At 40.3% G+C, this 24,800-nt stretch overlaps 2 protein-coding genes across 11 annotated transcripts in view; one reads left to right on the top strand and one right to left on the bottom strand.

Annotated features, from left to right (window-relative positions):
• TPD52L1 (TPD52 like 1) overlaps positions 1-14,634 on the top strand; it is a 43,388-nt gene extending 28,754 nt beyond the window's left edge. For 3 of the 4 annotated variants that reach the window (XM_044425297.1, XM_044425288.1, XM_044425312.1), the window contains 4 exons: positions 2,072-2,173; positions 10,800-10,838; positions 11,807-11,867; positions 14,503-14,634. In XM_044425297.1, coding sequence (XP_044281232.1) covers positions 2,072-2,173; positions 10,800-10,838; positions 11,807-11,867; positions 14,503-14,634 — 334 coding nt within the window. The remainder of the gene's footprint in view (positions 1-2,071; positions 2,174-10,799; positions 10,839-11,806; positions 11,868-14,502) is intronic. The other variant, XM_044425306.1, reaches the window with a different exon arrangement.
• Positions 1,158-24,202, bottom strand: HDDC2 (HD domain containing 2). 7 transcript variants are annotated; one of them, XR_006414236.1, is made up of 8 exons: positions 24,062-24,202; positions 22,965-23,086; positions 22,457-22,559; positions 21,064-21,132; positions 20,256-20,394; positions 16,182-16,302; positions 13,048-14,897; positions 10,491-12,299 (listed from the first exon to the last, which is right to left on the bottom strand). XR_006414236.1 is itself a non-coding variant. In XM_044425364.1 (6 exons), the coding sequence occupies exons 1-6, from the start codon at positions 24,104-24,106 to the stop codon at positions 1,658-1,660; spliced, it is 519 nt and encodes a 172-aa protein (XP_044281299.1). In that variant the 5' UTR covers positions 24,107-24,202; the 3' UTR covers positions 1,158-1,657. The 7 variants fall into 7 exon arrangements, 6 of the variants coding, with proteins under 6 accessions (XP_044281299.1, XP_044281261.1, XP_044281308.1 ...); XM_044425364.1 differs by lacking the exons at positions 10,491-12,299; positions 13,048-14,897; positions 16,182-16,302 and adding an exon at positions 1,158-1,698; XM_044425326.1 differs by lacking the exons at positions 10,491-12,299; positions 13,048-14,897; positions 16,182-16,302 and adding an exon at positions 1,705-5,513.
• Positions 24,203-24,800: the final 598 nt, after the last annotated feature.

The following is a 24,800-nucleotide window of genomic DNA, read 5'->3' as shown; positions in this document are numbered from 1 at the left end:
ATATCTGGTGGGATGCCACTTACAATATGTACCATCTATAGAAGCCTTTCTTCAAGTGCACCCCGATTCTGAAGTTTGGAAGATGACAAAAAAGAGAGCCTCTTTGGTTGTAGCCCTCCAAGTTCTGGAATGCTCTTGGAACTTGCCTGATGCTCATACTACTGTCTTCATTAACAAGCTTAAGACTTTCTATTCTAGGGGTTTGACGTGTTTTTTAAATAATTCATTATTTCTAGTGTTTTGTTATCTTAGTCTTGGTGATGTGGTTTTACCTCTTATACCTGATATATTTTATGCTGTATTGACATACTAATTAGTTCTGCATCCATTCTACTGGCATTTTAATTGTGCTATCATGTTTTAAATTGTAATCATCCAGATGATTTTGTTTTATGATTCATTTAAAGTACATTTAATAAAATATTTAAGTCAGTAACTTGAACCACATACCTTTAAAACTATAAAAGGGAAAGGTGAATTGTGAAGTGAGATTATACATACTCAGCAAACAGATTAACAGCACAATAACTACTTTTGGCTTTTAAAACAGTTTATAAGCCCTGATGAAGCATGTAAACCTAGCAAGTCAAAGTATGTTGTATAAATCATTATGTGCAATCATTAGCAAATTTAAGAGGCTTGTCTCCAAAGATGCTATGCTATTATGTGTCTGCTTTAAAAGAAAAGGCAGAGCTGCTTTCCATATGAACTTATTGTCTTAAATTTCCTCAAGGGGCCCCAAAAGTATACTTATGATGTTACAAAATGACTGAAATGGCTATAATTGCTTGTCTATTGCATTTGTGCCCTAATTTTTGACCAAGAAGCTCCTAATGGTGTGTTATGGTTTCTGTTTTATCCTTGTAATACTCTGAGGTAGGTACATAACTTTGCGAGACATTGGTTTACCTATGACTGTCCAGAGAATTTGAGGGGCTATGTGAGGATGTGAATAAGTCCAATATTCCAGCCCTGAATAACTTGAAATCTATTTGGTGAATGCTCCCCATCAACCACTCGTGGTTGGCAAGCCATGTCCTTCATAATGATCTGGTTTGCATAATACAACAGCCCTTAAGTTAAACAACCATGGGCTGTCGGGATGAGCAAGACCGAACAGGCACGCTGCCTTTGCACCCGTGGCACTTCTGCTTTTAATCAGCAACCCATGAACAGTTCTTTCATAGAATGCTTGTCTGTTCTCTCAATCTGCAGTGCTAGCCTATTCTGGAGCTAATAACTGAGGGTAAACCCATGGTTTCTTGTTTGGTTAACCATTGGGTTGTTTAGCTGCAGGATGTGTGAGCATCCAGACAGAAGCAGCAGAGGCTTTGCTTGTACTTTTGCCGTGCCAATCCATGTAAAGCAGCAGCTTCTGCTGTACCCAGCCATCACTGAGACTTGCTTCAAGCTCAAAAAGTCATGCAAGTGATGGGAGACTAGCCTGAAATGTACATGAGTTATGGGGGACAGAAGAGGGACAGTGTGGGCTCTGGTTGGAGGGTTCTGACAGGCAGAGCAGCATCACTCTAAGGAACAGTCCTTCCTTTCTTTTATTGCAGTTGTATAGCTTCCTTACCTGTAGGAAACCTTTTTAAAATGGAGAAAATATTCACAACCCTGCATTCTTAAATGGCACCATCCAAAATTCTTCTGTTCAGGATGTATTGGAAGCAACAATGGTTATCTGGGGAAAGGCTGGGGAGTGAGAGGACAGACTTTAGGGGAAGAAGAGCAAAGGACCCTTTCTCCCTTGCATGTCCTCAGCAATCTTTTTGAGGAATGCTTCCATAAAATTATTATTTTATTGCAATGACTTGCTTTGTGATGGATGAGCTTCTTGATGCATGTAAACTGGAACATATCTAGAAGGCTAAAAAAGTTGGCAACCTATTTTAAAAGTATGCACTGATTTTATAATGTTCTTGCAAGTGAGTTTAATGTACAGCAGTCTCCATTCTGATACCAGAATGGTAGTGTTGTGACCAGCAGTATAATAAGCAAATGCCTTATGAATGAATTTTGACTTCTGTAAGTATTGCTGCTTATACTGTGCTGTATTTAATCACAGATATAAGAAGACCCAAGAAACTCTGACTCAGGCAGGGCAAAAAGCCACAGCAGCAATCAACAATGTTGGAACAGCCATCAGCAAGAAGTTTGGCGATATGAGGTACAGAACTTGGAACAATTTCCAGAGGGAAATTGAGCTTTCTCCTGTTTTTTAATGCACAGCGTTACAAGATTTGAATGGGCTCATGACTAAGCCAACTTTCCCTTATTCCTATTTTTTCATAAAGGAAATGAAAGACAGCTTGTTAAGATGTATTCCTGATTTAAAATCTGGCAGCATGCCAGAGAAACCAAAGAGATTACATGTTGGAATCTCATTTGCTAAATAGCACTAGAAAATGTATAAGTAGGCCCACAAAAACTCCATTAACCTAATTCTTTTTGTAAATGGAATTTTAGAGATGGAAATCTTTTGAATCTTGCCTCCAAGCTATTCGTGGAAATACCAATACAGTGATTTTTATTATTTTATCACATTTTCAAGGAATACTAGATAGTAACAAGCACTTCTACAAAACAATCCAACATCTTCCGTTGTCCTTTCCATGATTTCAACAGAACACTTTTTGCAAAGAAAGGTAAATTTGTTCAGAAATTCAGGACATCCTTTCCAATGAAATCCATTTTTGTCATATGGCATTTAGAAGTAGAAGAAAGTGCTGATTATGTCCTCTATAGCACAGCAATGAGCTCTTTTCCTCCTGATTTGCAGGGCTGCAAGGCAACTTGTCTAACATCTGTACCTGTCCAACCTCCATCCCACCTACCAGTGATATAATAGCATGTTTTGGGGTGGGAAAGAGGAATTTACACTGGAGGAAGGAACAGAATGAAAGGATTAAACACTGTCTTCCAGAAATCTATTTCCAAATCTTCAAAGTAGTAATATGGAGCTTTTATTTTTATTTTTCCATTTCTGTACTGCCAGTTACTTTTACAAAAAAAAATCCTAATCATGAATTGTCACATCTAATTTGGTTGTATAGTTGCAACCTATCTTTCACTGGTGTCAGTGCAAAACTTCATGATGACTTTAATAGAGTTAGAGAACAATCCTATGGCTGTTACTTCTACTAAATCTAAGGCTTCTTTATTAGATATTTGTGCTGGCATTTTGTATATCTTCATTCCCAAGTGAAACAAAGCCAGTGATTAACTGCATTTACTTGTGTTACACCTTGACTTTGCCTTAGCCGTTTATCTGTTCTTCTCGTTGTCTGCCCCTTTCTTTCCCTTTGCTTTCTTTCATAGGTACTATCTCATGGCTAAAATTTGTCTTTTATGCTTGGTGTTTCTCTTCAAAGCATCATGATTTATATTGATGCTGCTTTATAAATAAAGTGTATTTCAGTGTGCACAATAAAAATTACCTTTTGCTTCCATGTCACTTTAGGCTAGTGCATGGCTGTGATACTTAGCAAATGCTATAGAGCACCTTTTGTCTGTCTGAACACCAAAAATAAACACAATAAAGAGTGTGAACATAAGATGTTTAATTTTTCTCTAGACTAAAATCTAGATTTTACACTTTGTTATATGAACCATGCCATTTTATTCTTGTATTAATAATGTTAAATGCTTACCTTCCCTTATTTATAAAACAAGAGAAAGAAGTTGAGAACAAATTAAATTTTGGATAGTTTGGAAAACTGAAATAGATCAGAAAATATATTTTATTAATAAGCTTCTTGATCACAGCCTAGCTTCCTGACAACTTTGTTAACCAATAACATTTGGTCTTCTTGTTGGCTGGGCACCTGTGAAGAACAAGTACCAAAGAATTTTGGAAAAATGTAATTATGCAGGAAGGCTGGAGGGCTATTTGCAGATTGGTTATCTTTCTGGGAGTTAAGGAAGAAATCCAGAGCAAGAAACTATTGCTTATTACTTTGAATGGGCAACTGTTAACTTCATTTAGTGCTCAGATGCTGCAACACTACCGAGCAGTGCTCCCACCCCATTGGGCTGCCTGTACATACATGTCCATAAAGGTCATTACATAACGCATTGTTGTTTGTAGCTGACCTATTATGGCTGAAGTCATGAAAAGTAATGAAGAAGTGCTGTCAGTCATGGAAGCAGGCCATTAGATAATTTTTCATAACGCAGTCCTGTGTTCACTTAGAGGTTAGTCTCATTAATTCGTTGGTGCTTATACACAAGTAAATCATCCAGAGTGTGCATTTCTTAAAACTGTTGTGCCTTCAGGATGAAGACTTACCATGAGAGCATGGTGTTGCAAAAGCTAATGTTGATAGGGCTTTTGCGGACCAGTTTTTAGCAATCAGTTACTGTAAGAAACTAGAAATCTAATTGCTTTGTCCAAAAATAGGCATGGACAATGTAGAAATAGCTAACTGTTTTTTGGTGCTGCATGCAAACTTCAGTGGATTGGCTCCAGAGTTTTATTCACCTTTCTGTTTAGAACATGAACATATATTTTGCTCTTTGGACATACTGCTTTTTTAAACTGTTTTCAGGGAGAATTATACATGTAATATTATATTCCACTACTCTAAGAACTAAGCCAGGACTATCTGTGTTAAGGAATTCTATGCACATGGAATTGTGCATGAAATAGTAAGACCTCAGTGACCAGGAATGGATTATGTAGAATCCTATGATTAACCAACAGCCCCTTTTGGGCTAGTTTTCAAACTGGATTATGTACTTATTATCAGCCCAGTTTGGGATTGCAACTGGTGGTTCATTGCAGAAGCAGACTTAGAGGCACGCTGCTGATCAGATATTTTTTGACAATGTCCACCTTCATGAACATTGCCTGTGCACATGCTCAGGTCAGGCAAAAGAGTCAAGCCAATTTCAACTGAACAAACGGCTGTATGAAATCACTATTTATTTTCCCACCTTTAAGCATGTCTAACTTTTATGGGTGAGGTTAATATATTTTACTTAAAGGAAAACAGCAAATTCACAATAGTTCTAGTGCTTGGAGATAATACTGTTGATGTTTTCTTAGATCTTCCAATGATGAACTCTTTCCACATATCCCTATCAGCCATCTCTCTTCTGGACTCCACTTTACTTGTTGCCTATTAATGTGCAAGTTTCTGAGTGAAGCATGCATACCGAGTAACTTAATACAAAATCAGTCTAATGTACCTAAATATTGCTTAAACACTCTTATGGTATTAAATATTCCAGTTCAGGGTTTGACAGAAGCTTTCTGTAACTATATATTTGTGTTTAACTCTCCTTGATTTTTTCTTACGCTGCTGTTCCAGGTCACATTCACTTGGGTAAGATTAATATATGTTCCTGCATAGTTCACACATTTCATTTTATGAAAAGGATATATCATCATGTTTTCTTTTTTCTTTTCTTTTCTTTTTGCAGTCTGATTTGAAACTTAATTTTATTTTGATCAGAGCATCCTGACGGCATAGTTTGTTCAAACGGGGTAGTGATTGCTAAGGACCCTGTAGAGACCCCAAATAGAACTGATGATGATGCTGAAGCAATTTCACATAATGAAGATACTCACAATGTGTTTCTCTCAGACAAATAAGCCTGTTTTATATATATTCTCTCAACAATCCTCTTTTTCTAGGGAGTGAAATGTAAATTCTAAGCACATGAAATTTGTTCAGACGGTTGAATTGTTTTTCAGAAACCAGGCACAACTGTACAACTATTACTGGCCCAGTCTAATGGTGACGAGTTATGAATGAGCCTTGTCCCTGTGCATCCCATCTCTCCTCCCTTTTCAGTATGCTGTGATTATATCCAGACGTCTTTAACCCTAAGTTCCTCTCTAAACCAAGAAATCATGGTTACCAGTTTTGGAAAAAATCCAGGGTCTGACACCAGGTTTAAGATTCTAGTTTAGTCTTAAACTGGGAACCATAATTTCCTTTGGACTGACTCTCCATGGCATACCAAGGAGGGAAGGGGCTGGTTACACAAGTGGCAGTTGCATTTACTTCTCAGCTCATTAAGCCAAGCTGTTATTTTGGTTTCTCATCACAGTTGCTGATCAGAATGCTTTGCAGATTTTCAAGATACTTCATGTTATTCAGGAACATTTGGAGCTAGTCCCCAGAAGCATGTTTAGCATTGCTACAGTAGATGTATATGTGTTGATTTGTTTGTTCATGCCCATAATGCTTCCAGCATCTAGGAATAATAATGTTATTGTGGGCCTTGTGCGGTTTTAGTTTTTCCATCACCCCCTTTACTGCTGTTGTTACACTAATCCTGACTCAATATGGATAGGATGAGCTACCACAAATATAACAGAAGAAAAGTGCCTTGCTGTAAAGGAAAAATATCCATTCACCTTATCTATTTAAATCGTAACTCCAGCTGTTACCCTAGTCCCTCACAAATCAGTGCAGTCGAAATTGATTAGCCCATATTGCATAGAGATTCTCATTTGTCAAGATGAAAGTAAAAAATCAAAAAGAGAAGCAAGCTTGACTTGCACAGTTATTCCAAAAGGAGCTTTGTGAGAGCCATCTACTGTCCAGTTAAACATATACACACACATTTGAGCACAGAAGATTTCTTCAAGTCCTGCCACCATCTGTGGGGATGCTGTTTCTTCACTGGGCAATCCCATCTATTGGGTTCTTATTAGGAGCAGATCCTTGTATTCCAGGGCCTAAGGAACTCTCTGCCACTCTAGCTTGGAGTTCCAGAAGCTGGCCCTTTCCCCACTGCCACCAGTTCACTCAGAATACTTTAAAACCTCATAGTAGCTGTTATAAGCAGCTTAGGTATGAGATAGGTACCAACACTGAGCAATTAAACAAGTTTTTTTTAAACTATTTTATTCACACAGGATTGCTAATATTTACTTCAAGGGTTTCACAAAAATGCTTAGCGACATTTCTTTAGGGATAAAGAGATACTGTTGCTGTTATAAGCCTCTTGGGACGTATTTTAGCTAAATTTTCACCTCAGCCAGACACCCCTGCAACCAAAGAGTTTTCCTGATGCCAAAGTTCCCCCTGTTGTATTTCTGGCTTCTTGGACAATTTATCTGAGTCATTACTGCCAGCTTGTTTGACATTCCTCTGCCAAGATTTTAGGGCTGCCTCTTGCCAAAACACAGCCACCTGCTTCCCACACTTCATCTTTACCAGCCACGTATGGTTATTCCTCCAGAGAAAAAATAGTTTAACATCTAGGCCTAAGCAAGTCTTTTTTCTTTTCAGCTTTTTCCTCATGATCTCAGTTCGAATCCAAGGCAAACCATTCAACATCACAATAGTCCAAGTCTTTGCCCCAACCACTGGTGCTGAAGAGGCTGAGGTTTATCAGTTCTATGAAGGCCTACAACACCTTCTAGAATTAACACTAAAAAAGGATGTCCTTATCATCATGGGGGATTGGAATGCTAAAGTAGGAAGCCAAAAGATAACTGAAATAACAGGCAAGTTTGACCTTGGAGTACAAAACGAAGTAGGGCACAGACTGGTAGAATTTTGTCAAGAGAATACAATGGTCATAGCAAACACTCTTTTCCAACAACCCAAGAGACGATTCTACACATGGACATCATCAGACGGTCAACACAGAAATCAGATTGACTATCTGCTCTGCAGTCAAAGATGGAGAAGCTCTATACAGTCAGTAAAAACTAGACCAGGAGCTGAGGACCAGTGGCTCAGATCATGAGAGTCTGTTAGAAAATTTAGGCTTAAATTGAAGAAAGTACGGAAAAGCACTAGGCCACTCAGGTATGACCTAAATCATATCCCTGATGAATATACAGTAGAGGTGACAAATAGATTTAAGGAATTAGATCTGATAGACAGAGTGCCTGAAGAACTATGGATGGAGGTTCGCAACATTGTACAAGAGGCAGCAACTAAAACCATCCCAAAGAAAAAGAAATGTGAGAAAGCAATATGGCTGTCTGAGGACGCACAACAAATAGCTGAGGAAAGAAGGCAAGGGAGAAAGAGAAAGATACACCCAATTGAATGCAGAATTCCAGAGAATAGCTAGAAGAGATAAGAATGCCTTCTTAAATGAACAGTGCATAGAAATAGAAGAAAACAATAGAATAGGGAGGACCAGAGATCTCTTCAATGAAATTGGAGATATGAAGGGAATATTTCATGCAAAGATGGGCATGATAAAGGACCAAAATGGCAGGGACCTAACAGAGGCAGAAGAGATTAAGAAGAGGTGGCAAGATTACAGAGAAGAAGTATACAAGAAAGAGCTTAACGTCCCTGATAACCATGATGGGGTGGTCACTCACCTCGAGCCAGACATCCTGGAATGTGAAGTCAAATGGGCCTTAGGAAGTCACAGCAACAACAAACCTAGTGGAGGTGACAGTATTCCAGCTGAATTGTACAATTCAGAATTGTAAAATACAATGCAGTAAAAGTGCTACACTCAATATGCCAGCAAATTTGGAAAACTCAACAGTGGCCACAGGATTGGAAAAGGTCAGTTTACATTCCCATCCCAAAGATGAACAATGCCAAAGAATGTTCAAACTACCGCACCATAGCACTCATTTCACATGCTAGCAAAGTTATGCTCAAAACCCTACAAGCTAGGCTCCAGCAGTATGTGGACCGAGAACTACCAGAAGTACAGGCAGGACTTCGAAGAGGGAGAGGAACTAGAGATCAAATTGCCAACATCCTCTGGATCATGGAAAAAGCTAGTGAGTTCCAGAAAAACATCTACTTCTGCTTCACTGACTATGCTAAAGCCTTTGATTGTGTGGATCACAACAAATTGTGGCAAGTTCTTAAAGAGATGGGAGTACCAGACTTGTTTGCCCCTTGAGAAACCTATATGCGGGTCAAGAAGCAACAATGAGAACTGGAAACGGAACGACTGATTGGCTCAAAATTGAGAAAGGAATTCGGCAAGGCTGTATACTGTTGCCCTGCCTATTTAACTTATATGCAGAGCACATCATGAGAAAGGCAGGGCTACGTGAATCACCAGTTGGAATTAGGATTGCTGGGAGAAATACCAACAACCTCAGATATTTATTTATTTGTTTATTTATTTAGGGAACTTCTATGCCGCCCCATTCGCCGAAGCCTCGAAGATACGCAGATGATACCACTCTAATGGCAGAAAGTGAAGAGGAACGAAAGAGCCACTTGATGCGGGTGAAGGAGGAGTGCAAAAGTTGGCTTGAAATTCAACATTAAGAAAACGAAGATCATGGCATCCAGTCCTCTCACTTCCTGGCAAATAGATGAGGAAGAAATGGAGGTAGTGACAGATTTTATTTTCCTGGGCAGCAAGATCACCGCAGATGGGGACTGCAGCCAAGAAATTAAACAACGCTTCCTCCTGGGGAGGAAAGCTATGACAAATCTAGACAGCATACTAAAATGCAGAGACATCATCCTGCCAACAAAAGTGCGTATAGTCAAGGCTATGGTTTTCCCATTTGCAATGTATGGCTGTGAAAGTTGGACCATAAAGAAGGCTGAGTGCCAAAGAATTGAGGCCTTTGAATTGTGGTGCTGGAGGAGATTCCTGCGAGTCCCTTGGACTGCAAGGCAATCAGACCAGTCAGTCCTAGAGGAGATCAACCCTGACTGCTCTTTAGAAGGCCAGATACTGAAGATGAAACTCAAATACTTTGGCCACCTAATGAGAAGGAAGGAGTCCCTGGAGAAGAGCCTAATGCTGGGAACAATAGATGGCAAAAGAAGAAGGGGACGGCAGAGGATGAGGTGGCTGGATGGAGTCACTGAAGCAGTTGGTGTGAGCTTGAGTGGACTTTGGGGGATGGTGGAGGACAGGAAGGCCTGGAGGAATGTTGTCCATGGGGTTGCGATGGGTCGGACACGACTTCGCGCCTAACAACAACAACAACAAAGAATCTCTGGACAATCAGCTATTCAAAGCAACTCTCAGCAATCCATGCAGCTGTTCTAGTTTAGTGTGAATATTTTTCAAGTCTCTGAAATGTGTTGACTGATACTTAAGAATTAACAACAAATATTAACTCAGTAGGCAACTAAGAGGAAATGAAGTAATACAATAAGCAGGTAACACATAGTGCTGGCCTAGTTCAAAGATGCGGCTTTCTAGGTGGCTTCAGTTGCTCCCAAGCTGCAGCATGCCAGCAACTAGACTAGGATTGTGATCTGTGGCCCATTACACAGGGGTGATTGTAAAATGATTGGTCTCCTTAGGTTGTCCCCCAACCAGAAATTATCTGTTTCTGCTCCCTTCTCCACAGACTTTTTCACTTTTACCTCACTTTAACTGTTCAGTGATCTTTGTGCTACCCATATAGAGTTTCTCCTTAGAAATGCATCCACCTGTTCTTGTGTGTTTGTGTGTGTAAGTGAACACATTGAAAGCAGAAATTCAGGTGTAACAACATTTAACAACCATCAGTCTTAGTCATGTTAACTCATTTCCTGTCAGGCAATCCCTTTTCCATACTCACCCACCCTTCCTGAGTGCTGTTGGAACTGCTGGTGTCTAAAATGTTCATGTTCAGAACCGTGGGCTACTTCATTGCTACATTCTTTAGTTACCTACAATGTATGAAGTAGACTACATTTCAGTAGAAAACTTTCTATACTGCTCTTGAATGTTGTGTGTTACTAAATTGCAAAAGAACTTTGTACTAGAATTGAGCATACCAGAATTGTGATTTAGAAATGAAACCAGCTAGGTTTTATTAATGCTACTTATACTGCAAACCAGTATTAATAGTTTGGCATGTTCTCTTTTCTCTTCATGCTTTTGCAATGCAGTTACTCTATTCGCCATTCCATAAGTATGCCTGCTATGAGGTAAAAATTCCAACATAATTATTTGTACTGTGCTAATATAAAAATGTATGACCCTGACTTAATGTGGCTTTAATTTATAATGCATAACTGAAAATAATTCTATACAACTATCTAAATGAAAAGAATGCACACTTGGCAGTTTTTAAGCCTTGCATCTCTTCCTGACGTATGTTTTATTTGATTAGAGGGAACTTTGTGTGAGCATTAGTAGTTGAATCGGCGGTGGACTAGATGAGGTCCAATAAGCTGAGCAGGTAATCTTTACTGGAGGATGCAGTGGGAAGGTGGCTCCTGTTGCAAGAATTGAGCAGTTAGCTGCCCTGTATGGGGTTTCACTCCCTCTGAAGGGTTCAGGACATAATCTGGAGGTACTCTTCAACAGTGTATGTCACTAAAGGCTCAGGCAGACTCTGTGACTGGTTGGTATACCAGCTATGGAAGTTCCTGAGTAGGATAGCCTGGCTGGCAATCGCAGGTTTGATTTCTGAACATGGTCGTTGTGGAACTTCCATTATGCATTCACGCCTCACAAAACAGCCAGCTCTGTCAGAAGCAGTGCATGAAGTGTGAGGATATTCCAGCTTCTTATGAGGCAACAGTACTAGCCAGTCCAAAAGAAGTGTGCAAGACCTAGTCCAGCTAGTTAGCATATGCAGAGGGTGGAATGTTCCCCAGCATTGCTTGACAGTGCAAAATGTCTGTAGTACATTCTGAAATTGCAAGCTTGCCTGATCTGGGTTGAGTACCCCCATACTAGCTATTTAAACAGACACCACATAAGCCAAATAATGTAACATCAAATTGGGTTTCACCCTTCAGTACATTTAGAATTTAGAAATGGTGACAAAAGCTATGGTTGTGGAAATACATACTTGCGTTATCCTTTCATTCAGTTCTGGCAAAATCCAAAAGGAATCAAGAGCACAAACAAGCATGAGAGAACAATTTTGCTCTTTTTTACCCTTTAGGAATTCTCCTACTTTCAAATCCTTCGAAGAAAAGGTTGAGAGCACTGTCACAAGCCTTAAGGTATGGGATAACAACAGATTGAAAGGATATGTCTACACAAACTATTTTTATGCTCTGTCACTGAAAGTAGCACAAGATTATTTATTTGCAGTAATTCTGTACTGCTCCACATTCAAATCGATTCCAGAGCATGAGGTTAAACACATGATGAAAGAATAAAAACAGTACATTAAAATTGCCAGAGAAGGCCACACCCAGTCCTGAAATCAACTACTCTTCGTTCGTAGTCTTCCAGGGAGTTGTCTATATATTAGTACATCAATAACACAGTAGAAATTATCTTGCAATCAAGAATATTTTGCCATACCATGATCTTTTAGATCAGTTTAGCCTTGGCCCATTATGTGTCGTAGTGTTGCTTTTGGACTCTGATGTCCATCCTTGACCATTGGTCATGCTGGCTGGGGCTGATAAACGTTTCATCCAAAACATCTGTAGGGCACCAGGTTGGGGAAAACATAATTTAGTGCATCTTCCATACCTAGTTCACTCAGCACAGGAGATATACTCTTAGTGCCTGTGTCACAGGTTGTGGAGTTCCTTCTCCTGAAGGGCCCAAGTCCAAGCCTGAACACATTCCTGAAGCACTGTGATTTTCCAGTGCTCAAAAACCAGGCTTTGGCAAATAGAGTAACCTATAATGGGGAGCTGGTATGTCTCCTCTGTTGGTCAGTCCCATGTAACTTCAAGGCCATGAACTGCACACACCCAAAATGTGGCATGTGTGCCCAGGAGGCCTTAGGGGTGCACCTTTCAGGGTTATTTCTCATTAAATAGCATGTGAGTGCCTGATGCCTGCAATCTGCAGTCCCCGGATGGCAGACACCCCTAATTAGTACACGGCTTGGCAGGGGATAATTTGAAACCAGTGGAGAGTTCTCCAAGGGAAAGAGTTATACACCTGCCCCTGCCAGGGATGGGGTGACACCCCCTGAGGGGCTAAAGGAGTACACTATGCCTAAAGATGCCAGCAGTCCTACGTCTTGACAGGCATGTACAGAAATAAAAATATTCTTGGGCCTCCCTCCCTCAACACTGAAAGCTTTCACAAGTTTATTACCAGAACAATGTTTGTATTATGCCTGCTTTGTATTATTTGCAATTAAACACTATTCGTTGAAAAACTTAAACAATTTAAAAACTAAGTGATAAAAGTATTAAGGAAAATTAAGGTACTTACACAGATGTGGTCTGGTATTCATATAAATCCAAACTATGATGATAAGCAGTAATGTCCACTTAGTGGAATTATCGAATCAAAATTACTTGAGTTTATTTTTTCAAACCAAAGATTCAATGGGGAGAAGTCCCATGAGCCAAATTCTGAGACAAAGAAATATATTACGTGCAGCAAATACCTTTGTATTGGAAGGGACACATGTAAATGTTATTAAATGTGACAAAGGGTGCTGTTGTGCAGGCAGTCTAAGACTGCCTTTCTTTGCTAGTGTAGTCGCAGCTGGTACTTGTGCCAAAGGCAGGTTGAATTTCCTATGCTGCAGTACCCTTGTTTTTATAACATTACTTGATAGAATATATCCAGCCTTAGAGGGTGCAATCCTGACCCCTAGGCAATGTCTGAGGGCTGTGGGAGACTTCAGGTTCCCAGATCTGCACTCAAGAGACAGTGCTCCAACTTGGGAAGGGAATGCCCAATCCGTCTCGCCTCTCCCTTTCAGCCAATGCAGAAAGAAGTGAGCTGGCTGCCCCTTGCAGTTTGGGAATACAACCTGGGGGTGGCATTTAATGGACAGAAGCCTGGATAGGCCAGGACAGAAAGAGGCTTCTCTCTTGGAGCTTCTCCAGCCACAGTCACTCCCCATCTGAAACACCTTTGCTACATGGGCAAAAAAGCCACTTAGCAAAAATGCAGGGTGGAAGGACTGCCTCTATTCCTGCTCCCACCATAGAACGCACATGAGCCTCTGCGTTGGGGGGAAGCACAGTAATAGCAATAGGAGTAAAGGCTAGCAGAATTAAGTTCTTAAAGCCCACTCCTATACATGTTTATTCAGAAGTAAGTCTTAGTGTTCAAGGAGGCTTACTCCAACATAATAGGTATAGGATTGCAACCTAAGATAGTATAGAACAACACAACTTCATAAACCAGTTTCTATTTGATCTGGGGCCTAACCAGATAGATCTTGTTTTCCCTGCCTTATAAAAAAGAAAATAACAATATAAATTTAGACTCATATTATAGGCAGCTGAATTCAAAACTAAGGTTGCATCTAGTTTCAGTGATATCCCAATTTCCTACGATTGAAAATAATACAGATGTTTTAGGTTGAATTGATTTACATAGAATTAAATGTATAGTAGAAAGTTAAATTGCTGCTGTTTCATATTCATTTTTTAATTTTAACTTTGACTCTTATCCCTCTGAGAATTATATAAAACTACTGACTTCCAGCATCTGTTACAAAGGAATTACTTTTTTTTTCTTAACACTACATGGTAAGTGGCCACCTTGTGAACTGGTGAAACAAAGGATGACATGAATTAACTCTCTTAGCAACTAAGCTCACTATCTATCTAGTTACAATAATCCTAAGGATTTCTTTGGCTGAGAATAGAAAATTAACTCATTTAGGCAGAAGGTAAATTGATGACTGTCCTTGTTCATTTCTTGTAGACAAAAGTTGGAGGTACAAGCCACCCTGGAGGAAGTTTTGAAGAAGTTCTTAGCTCTACTGCCCATGCCAGTGCCCAGAGTTCCATTGCAGGCACTCGACTCTCAGAAGCAGAAGAGGAGCTCCAGTGCTAGGTTGCAGGGATGAAATGGGTCCTCTCTGTTCCTCTGCTTAGAGCCAAATCACACATGAGGCCCTGCTTATTTTCTCCACAGGATTGAACATGCAGGTGTATGACCATATGGAGCAATGTTAGTGTGAACCAGGGAGTATCCAGAGATAACTGCAGTGATTGTGCTTAAACTGGCTGGAAAATTGCTGCTACAATGGCAGAAATGGTTAGCAGAATGTATTTACTGTGGAGTTTACTCTAGCACTCTTTTATGAAGTCATTTGCCTGCATGGAGAAAAGAAGTGGGTGTATATGAGTGAAGCATAGTATCACTCAAATAGTTTTTTCATATTCGGTTTCTACAAGACAAGGCTTTGTCTCATTTTTGAAAATGGCTACCAATTGTTCTACAAATTTTGTAGGAATTTGTTCATGTGTATATACGTTTATATATTGAATTTGTGTGTGATCGGTTCAAATAATATATTGTTCTAATATTACAATTTCAAAATGTTCCGTTTCTCTTTAACATAGATGACAATGTTGTTCTTGCTCCTACACATGTACCTGCTTCTATCTTTGACTTTATCTAAAGGTCAGATTATTTTATTAGACATGCTGCTCTGTCCTAAGGCATCAGTTGGTCCACCAACTAGTGTCAGTCTGATTCACTGAGACTTGGTGGATGGTTTCCTTCTCAAGCTGCTTTTGGCGCCACAGCAGAACTTGTTCCAATAAAATCTTTGCTTTTCTGCTATTTAAGGAACATGTAGCTTCTGTTTCTTCACCACCAAAAGGTAAATGGGGTAAGAACTAGGTAAGACAGGCAAGAGTTGGTTAACTTACTTCTGTATTGTAATAACAGATAACACAGGTTTTTATTTTAAATGCTCAATTTAATGTACATTTACATAAAAATAGGCTTGAATATTACCAACACTGTAACCAACCTACCACAATGTTCCAAAAACATGACTATTAATGATGCACATCTCCTCCTTCTGCTATATTTACTCAAAGATGAGGCATGACATAGTTGAATCTTCCACACTGAACTGTCTGATGCTTGTTGGGGTAAGTGCTCTTTTTAGAACAATCTGAAAGTTACACTCTATGCAAACATTTCCTATTTTCTGTCATCAAGTATCTGCAGACAGATTAAACATTAGAAATATCTATTGATGACTGCCTGCAATTTTCACAATTCAATAGCACTTCTTTTCTAGCTGCCCCCAAAATGGGGATTTTCCAGTCATAGATTTGTCCCTTCACTTACTTAACTGAAGATGGGTGGGTTTATATAGCTGAAACAAAAAGAGCCATCCCTTCAAGAGACAGCCATGCAGATTCATAGTACTTTACATACTACTGCCAAATCATGTGAACTACTGGCTGCCCTTTATTCAGTGCTGGCTAGGCCCCATCTTGAGTAGTATATCCAATTCTGGGCACTCTGCTTCAAGAAATATGCAGGCAAATTGGATATGATTAGGGAACTGGAAACAAAGCCCCATGTGGAAAGACTGAAAGAGCTGGGCAAGAGGAAATATGAGAGCACTTTTCAAATACCTGAACAGCTGTCACACAGAGGAGGGCCAGGATCTCTTCTCAATCAACCCAGAATGCAAGGCACAGAAAAATGAACTTAAGTCACAGGAAGTCAGATTCCGGCTAGACACTGAGACAATTCCTGACAACAGTAGAGCAATGGAACCAATTACCAAAGGGACGTTGTGGGCTCTCTCACACTGAAAGCATTCAAGATACAACTGGAGGGCCAACTGAGAGGGATGGTTTAACGTAAGAGTCCTGTACTTAGTAAGTGGTTGGACCCAATGGCTCTCTAGCCCCTTCCAACTCCACTGTTCTGATTCTACACATAATTTATTGCTCTATTTCAAAATAAACAAAACATCCTTGAAACAACTTTTAAGTTGATTTGTATGTCATGTAAAAAATATTCATAGATCTTGCAAGCTGCCATGGTAATTAAGTCTCTAACAATTAATGATACTCCATCAAATCAAAACCTGAATGAAGAAGTTTCTGGATCTGGTGCTAATACATCTGTGGTGCTTTCCATTAAATGCAGTGGGTCTTGGTCTGAATGGAATCCTGATTTCTCACCCAGAAATTCAGCTGTGGGCAGGGGAAAGAGCAACAGAATCTTGCATAGAATTTTACATTTTCCCACCTCTCCCATGCTACTCTTGTCTACATTTGCTGGCCTGATGTTACGGGAAGATAGGTAGTACAGGGTTGTTTTTATCTTGTATTGTAGGAATACAAATATATAACTGAATACTCCAGAGGGGCCAATTGCCTGCTGTGAAATTACACAGGCATGTATAATGGTAAATGCTAAGGCAACAGATTTCAGCTACTACTAAAGATACTTGATAACTTGCCACTCTTCAGAAATAGGGTACTAAAATATGAAACTTCTGATACCATATAACTTTATTGTCATTTTCCACTGTATAGTTAGCAAATTGACTTTGCGAATGTTGTATCCCATGACAAAGTACACAAAAAGAGATCATACAATAATTTATTTTAGATACAGCTAAACACATTTCAGAGGCGAATCAAGATGAAGGATTCTTGTTTGCTGCAGCTATTTTTGTATTTCTTTCTGTATTTATGGAAGACACAAGCTGGACTATTTCTGGGTGACTAAATTTTCCTGGAGATCAAGAAGTCACAGTTAGTTAACATGCTTTCTCATTCTACTACATGCCTGGCAGGGATTTTGATAAGCAGCTTCCTCTACAAGAAGCCTTTGTTTGTACGGTGTCAGGAATTGCCTTATATTTTGTATTCACCAGCTTGTGTGTGTGGTTTTATTTTTTGTTCCCTGCTAAAACTATAGTAACATACAGAAAAAAACAGGAATTCTTGACACATGAGCCCTTCCATTTCTTTCACCCTCACATCCAACATTGTGTTAATTATCAGGTGAAAGCATGATACACTAGCAAGTCTGGATCTCACATAATAGCATACTGAGCAGGAATGTCAATTTCTTAGCTGACTTTCAGGTGTGCACTGCCACCAATACAGCTTTTGGACCACAACATCAAAAAACTTATTTTGGGCCAGTATATATAGTATGGACCATATATTTCTCCAGCATGTTAGTGACATGCACTAGGATGAATAGTGCAATTCTGCATGATCAAGGACCTTCTAGACATGTGCATTTTAAACTTAAGAAAGTTGCAAAGACAGTGATGTGAGGGAATTAGGGGGATGCAGTTCAAAGAACAAAGGTACAAATGTCCTGTGGGTACATGGAGATTCGTGGCCTCATCTAAAGTAGCACTTCATGTTTCTGCTGCTCTGCCTCAAAATGAGTCAACAACTTAATGAAAAGCACACCAGAGCTTTCTAGTCTGGCTCCGGATCCTAGTTATATGCACAGAATTATGACTCTTTTAACATGAAAAAATCTTTCTGGCTCACATATATGCATCCAACTTACTTAAACAAACAAACAAACAAACAACTTATATGCCGTCCCATCGCATGAGCCTGAAAGGAAACCTGAAAACGTGCAGTTAACATAATAGAAACTGCTGCTCGCAAATCCCTGTGTATATATTGTCTAGTTCACAAAAATCGTTCTCCACATGTTAAATGTCATCATATGGGGGAATTTGATAGCACAAACTGTCCACAAAGGGGCAAGATAATATAATGCAATTAATTTGGAAATATACTACACTCTGTACTTGGATGCCTGTTTATACTGACAATCAGGAGTCATTTTAGCAAATGGCAATTCTTAGAAAGATGTAAAGGAACCAAGTGTACTTAGACTAAAATAAATGAACCTGTAGATTTAGGAGGAAGTAATTCACCAGAGCTACTGCTGGTAGACAAAAGACACTAGCCAATTTAGACAAAGCTTGTAATAATCACATCCCTGTTAACATGTGACCAAAGGATAACAAGGAGAGAAGGGGCGATACCAGTGCAATTTGGAAGAGACGTTTGTTTCTTCCTCTCACTGTGGGACAGTTTCTTAATAAATCTATGGTGCTCTAGTAACATTTAAGTATAAAAGACGGTGTTAAAGATCCAAATGGGAGAGGCCGTTTAGGAACAAGCAAGTTGCTTACTATGTCATTTTTTTAAGAAAATAAAGCTTCACAGGTATCTGCTAGGAGTACTTAATGATTATTTTGGAGACTGGAAAACGGATAGACCCAATGGGTCTCTTTCCGGCCTTGACAGCCATTGTGGTGTACTGATTAAGAGCACCGGACTAGAACTCGGAAGATCCGGGTTCTAGTCCCCACTCGGCCATGGAAATCATGGGGTATCTTTGGACCACTTGTGGACTGTCAGCCTAACTTATCTCACAGTGTTGCTGCTATGAGGATAAAATGGAGAGAACCTTGTAAGCCACCGTGGGTTCCTTGAAAGGGGAAGAAAGGTGGGATATAAATACAATGCCATAATAAGACTGCTATTCTCTTTTCTGACACGCACAAAAATTAGTGTAATTGCAGTCTGTCAACCAGTTCAGTTCTGTAATGCAGGGCAATGCATCCTTAGCAAAAACAATGCTGATAAATAGTGAGCACACCCCATGCTCACCATACCCATGCATCACAACAACAAGTTGTGAGGGTGCAACACTAGCCAAAATCCTGGTATGTATCAGGTGGGTGCATGCATGATGCTTGATCCTGAACATAAATGGCAAATGGAGGTATTCTCTGTTGAGTGAAAACATGTCCAAGACTTAAGGCTTCAGTTGTTTTTCTTTGGCATGAAGATTCTCTCTACCATTATGAATACCATCCTCCTCAGGTATTGTAATATAATGAATTAAGACAAAGTGGAAAAGTTTAGAGGTGGTCTTCAAAAATGATCAGTGGACTGAAAACAAAGCCCTATGAGGAGAAACTGAAAGAACTGTATGTTTAGCCTTGAGAAGACTGTGGGAAGATAGCACTCTTCAAGTTCTTGGAAGGTGATCACACAGAGGAAGGTTCTCTTCTCAATTATCCCAGAATACAGGACATGGAATAATGGGTTCAGGTTAGAGGAAACCAGATTCCAGCTGGACATCTGGAAGAACTTCCTGAATGTTAGAGCAAAACAACAATGGAATCCATTGTGAAGGGAGATGGTGGGCTCTCCCACACCGGAGGCATTCGAGATGCAGAAGGACAGTCATCCATTACAGATGTTTTAACTTTGAGAGCTGCATTGAGCAGGGGGATGGATGGTCCTATTGGCCCCTTCTAACTCTACTATGATTCTAAGAGGCTAAGATATGCATGCAAAGCACTTAGAAGCAAAACAGAGGAACTGGCAAGCTTGGAAAGGACCATAGTTAGCAGAAGTGGACAACTTTCACCCCTCCGAAGGAACAAACAAAAAATCTAATGGGGAAACTCCCACAAACAGCTGAATGACAACTGAACGTGCTCAGTGACCACAGAGTGCTGATTATCTACTGAGGAGATGCAGAGTATGCAGAAATGGAATAGAGCATGGGAAGGAAGGCCTGGCTGGCAGGCTCAACAAGCAGAAGTACTCAGTACTGAAATGCTCAATTGCAGGTCGCATGCCCTATAAAGAATATTAACTATACAGTTAAGTGTTTGGAACAAAAAGCATTCTCACCTGCAGTTGAGTCATAAAAATCTTGAAGTTTCCCAGGTGTTTTCTCTAATTCTTCATACTCTAAGGCTTGAAGTATCATCTCACACTGATCTAGCTCTTTCACAAATCTTGCTTCTGCACTAGACTGGTGTTCATATTCCTAAAAGGGATTTGCAAGGTGGAAAAATATTCAATTAATCTACTTTCATTAAAAGTTTTGCAGTTATATGTACAATTCCTATTTCATTTATTACATAATATCTACAGAAAATAGTCCATATTTGATCCTTCTGCTCCACCACATATATTTCCAGCCAGTGAATGCAAACTGGTTGCAGGGAGGGAGGGGATAAATCTCAGTGCTATGGTATTTCCTGGGATACTTGTGGGAGGGCTGAAGGGGGAGAAGGCATACTGCCCACAAAGTGTCCACATGTCCGCCAGGTGCATTTTGGGTCAGATGAGCCAAAAGCCATATTGTATTGCTATGCAGTGTGACTTACCATTTTGTGCAAACCCTCTCACTAGTTGGGATCCCTCAAGGCCAAAACCGTTTCCTCACGAGAGGCCATAGCTTACATCTGCATAATACCACCCCTAAATTTTATGACCACATTGGGTGCAGAAAGAGAACACTCAGTGACTCCCTGGTGGCTCCCACATCTAGCTGTATTTAGCTGGTGGCCAGCCTCACACCAGGAGCATTTCATTTCCAAGTCCAGCATTGCAAATACCGGACATTATGTACTTCTATAACTAATAATCAATACAGATGCATAATGTCCACACATCACATTAATATTCAAATAATTAACTGTTTATAACTTACTTCCCATAGTTCATAAATTTCTTTTTTCAGATCTTCTGACAGCAATTCAGTCAAATGTTTCATAGCTTCCTAAAAATAAACAAGCAAAACCCAGCCCCTGAATTTTATTTGAGGTAGCTCAAATGTTGTTTCACTGTTTTTGGCAATGACAAAGTGCCTCCTAGTATGTCTCTGGTACTTAGAACTTGCAAAGAACATACAGATGATCTTGCCTAGTTTACAAAAAAATGTTAACAAGCACAAACCTCATTCTATAACAGACTGTATTCCCCCAGCAGCTTATGTCCTTGCACATGGAAGAATTTTTTCACTCTTCAGAGCAGTACGACAATGGAACCTATTACCTAGGGAAGTTGTGGGCTCTCCCTCACTAGAGACATTGAAAAAGCATCTGGACTGTCATTTGAATGGGACTTAGTGTCCTGCAATAACAAGGGGTTGGACCTGATGGCCTTCCAGCACCTTCTGACTCTACTATTCTTACTATTTTGTAAGCCGTCCTGAGCGCTTGGCGATAGGACGGGATATAAATGCCTGTAATAAACAAACAAACAAAACTATTCTATGATTCTATGAAATTCTACTTGTGGGTTTCCTGTAGGCACTAAGATTGGGCACTACATGAAAACTATGTAACGCTGGACTTGATGGACCTTTAGCTTGATCCAGCAAGGCTCTTCTCATATGCTTGATTCTCAAACAGTTATGCAGTACACCAGGGCCATGACACAGGATTGCAGGGGATAATGGAAGCAGTAGTCCAACTGATCATGAGGGTACCAATTTGGGAAAGGCTGCTATGCAATTGCATAGATCCATATTGTTTTTTCTTCAACAGTGCTGACTGCAAGATAGAGAACTGTGCCATCTTATTCCCATATATGATAAATTTGATTCCACTGGTAATGCCAACAACACATGATCATTTATCCTGTAGAAGTGAGAGGCCTAATACTGGAACTGGAAACCCATAACCTCCATTCAAAATATTTCTCTTCAATTACCCTATACTCTTAAAGCAGTAATAGAGGAGCTATGGTGCTGCTATGTAAACTGCTAAGCCACATCGGATACACAACCCTGTTTTCATTTTCTTATCACTCAGAATAATCTTAGTTCAGATTAGTTACTAAAGTCACATCACACAGCCTTGTCTCAGCTGGAGTTGAAAGAAAAAAGTTATTTACTTATTAAGATTCAAAATGTATACACTCAGATAATGGGGATTTTAGATAAATGCTCAACACGAGTTCAAGACCGGTTTTCCCCTCCCAAGTAAGAGAAGTCCAACACTGAGACTGCTCAATTACCCTAAATAAAACAGTTCTGGCAAAACCCTGAGGATCTTCCGAACTTGACAGACCATCATCCTGGATGTACCATCCATACTAACCTCTTCTCGCCTGTGTTTCTCCTCTTTGGAAACAGTGTCAGCAGGAGCAATATCACCAACTATGCATTCAGCCATATCATGAACTAGGGCTAGTCGTATGCACCTGCAAAGGAAAAGCGTTTAAAAGATGCAGGTATCTACCCCAAGTTTATAATAGATATACCCAAAATCTTATTGTATAATTAACTCTGAATCCAATGAAGTGATTTTTAACTTTATATCCAGTTATTTACTATTTATGGTAGGTCAGCAGGCAGTGGCCATTCCATCAAGCAACAGCACAGAGAAAAGGGAAGCAGAGTCTGCCCTACTGAAACATGCATAAGATTGTGTTCTCAGTACTGAAGAATAAAAAAGCCTTGCTAAATTAGTTGTGCACAAGTCCCACTGAAAGCAATAAAAGACAACCATAAATAACTTATTTCCACCAGAACTCAAGCACAGTTGAAGCCACAGTATGTGTTCCCCAAATAGGTTATATAGTGTTCTCTTTTCTTATTATACTTACCTGTCTTTATTCAGTGTTTTATCTTCAGTTACCATAGCCATGACCGCCATCCTGTACATGTGATCTGAGACACTCTCTGGATTGGGTATCTTTCTGTATACCCAGCCTGTCCGTGGTACTCTCTTGGTAAAAACAGTTTGAGAAATATTTTTAATGAATTTGCATAAGCATCTGTAATGGCACAGCCAAGCCTCTTATAAGAAGATTTATTTGTCTCAAGCAGACACAAAAAGAAAGGTTAATTCTAGTAAGTAATACAACATTCATACAACCACCTATGCTGCCTCTTCTGGCAACAGAAACCAAACCTTGTGTTGCTTGCATTTCTCCAGGTAGGAGGAGGTAAGGATACAAACATGACCCTGGCTCTTACTAAGAGGGCTTTAATAGGTATCTCTCAAGTTGCATCAATTGTAATCTTTCCTGACCTTCCCCAAGGCAGCCAGCGTATCCCACCAGGCAATCAACAAACATACATGAACTGCAATTCTACCTCTCTTCCGACTGATTACACATATGCTGCTGCTGCTTTTCTATTACTTCTTCATTGCCGCCCTCCTTACTCTACTGCTTTTCCAGTGATGCACCCTTTCTGTCATCCCCATCTTGGCAATTCATGACCCTTCCTGAACTCAGTGATTTCCAGATGGCTTTGCCTACAACTCCTCCCATTCCCGGCCAGCACGACAGGAGTTGCAGTTCAACACACCTAAAAGGGCACCAGGCTGCAGCAGGTTCTTTTTCTGTGCCATCATGTCTTATTCCTAAATAACATTCAGGATGGGGCCCTGAATGTTTTTCAGGCTTAGGCTACTTAGGACGGTGAGCAAGCGAAGAGGAAGGGAAGGCTTTTCTAGCTGCATCATGACATGCTGAGCACGTCTGTAGTGCCCTGCAACATGTCTTGGGAAAGCAGCCTCACCGCCTGAGCTCAGTCGCGTCCTGTCACACGCCCCAGAGCGCTCAGTGAGGCTTACCCGGTGGAGGTGAAGGAGCCCAGGCCCCCTGCCTTAAGCGGTGTGGAACCCGAGATGCGCTTCCCCAAAGAGTCATGCCGCCTTGAGCAACGCTGACCCGCCGAGGGCTTCCTCGCTCACCTTCAGCTGACCCACCAGCTTCATGAACTGCAACAAGCTCCCCATCGCCGCCAACCCGCCAGCCGAAACCAGCTACTGCAACCACGGTGGCCAGAAGACGCGCCACCTCCCCAGCATCACCTTCCGAACCTGCTCTCCAACCCGGAAGCGGATCTGCTGATTGGCTATAATCCCGGAACCGCCTCGCCGCTTCTTACTCTCACTGGCTCGGATATCTCAGAGGCGCCACCGACTTCTTTCTCTCATTGGCTCGGATCAGGGAAGCTGGAGGATGCTGGGAGTTGTAGTCTAATAGGTTGAGGCACATCCGGTTGGGAAGAGCATCATTACGGTTGGTCTCAACATTTTGCTCGCGGGTCGGTTTTTGCGCCTTGTGGTGCGGTTAGTTGTTAGGATGTTATTGGAAGCTGATTCCATCATTAATTACTATAACCGTTACAATTTTTCAATAATGTTTAATTTTCCATCTTCACATACTTATTTTGATAATGGCATGTGCCTGGCTCTGAAAAGAGAATTTGCTATGGCTGAGAAATAAATGACTCCTAGCCTAATAAAATCATTGCTATTTCGTGATGTGCAGTGCAATACCTAAATGAATACAAGAACACGTGTTTTAGGGTTCAGTCCTGTGCATGTTGTACTCTAAATGAGGTTTTCAATTTTCTTATGCCATCTGACCCCTTCATGGATCACTGCCTTGTCGTGGCGAAGGGGCTTGCGTAGTGCAATGAAGCTC

Source organism: Varanus komodoensis, unplaced genomic scaffold (assembly GCF_004798865.1).
Source record: "Varanus komodoensis strain SLA01 unplaced genomic scaffold, ASM479886v1 scaffold1, whole genome shotgun sequence".
Classification (NCBI taxonomy): Eukaryota; Metazoa; Chordata; class Lepidosauria; order Squamata; family Varanidae; genus Varanus; species Varanus komodoensis.
This window is presented reverse-complemented; position numbering and strand designations above follow the sequence as displayed.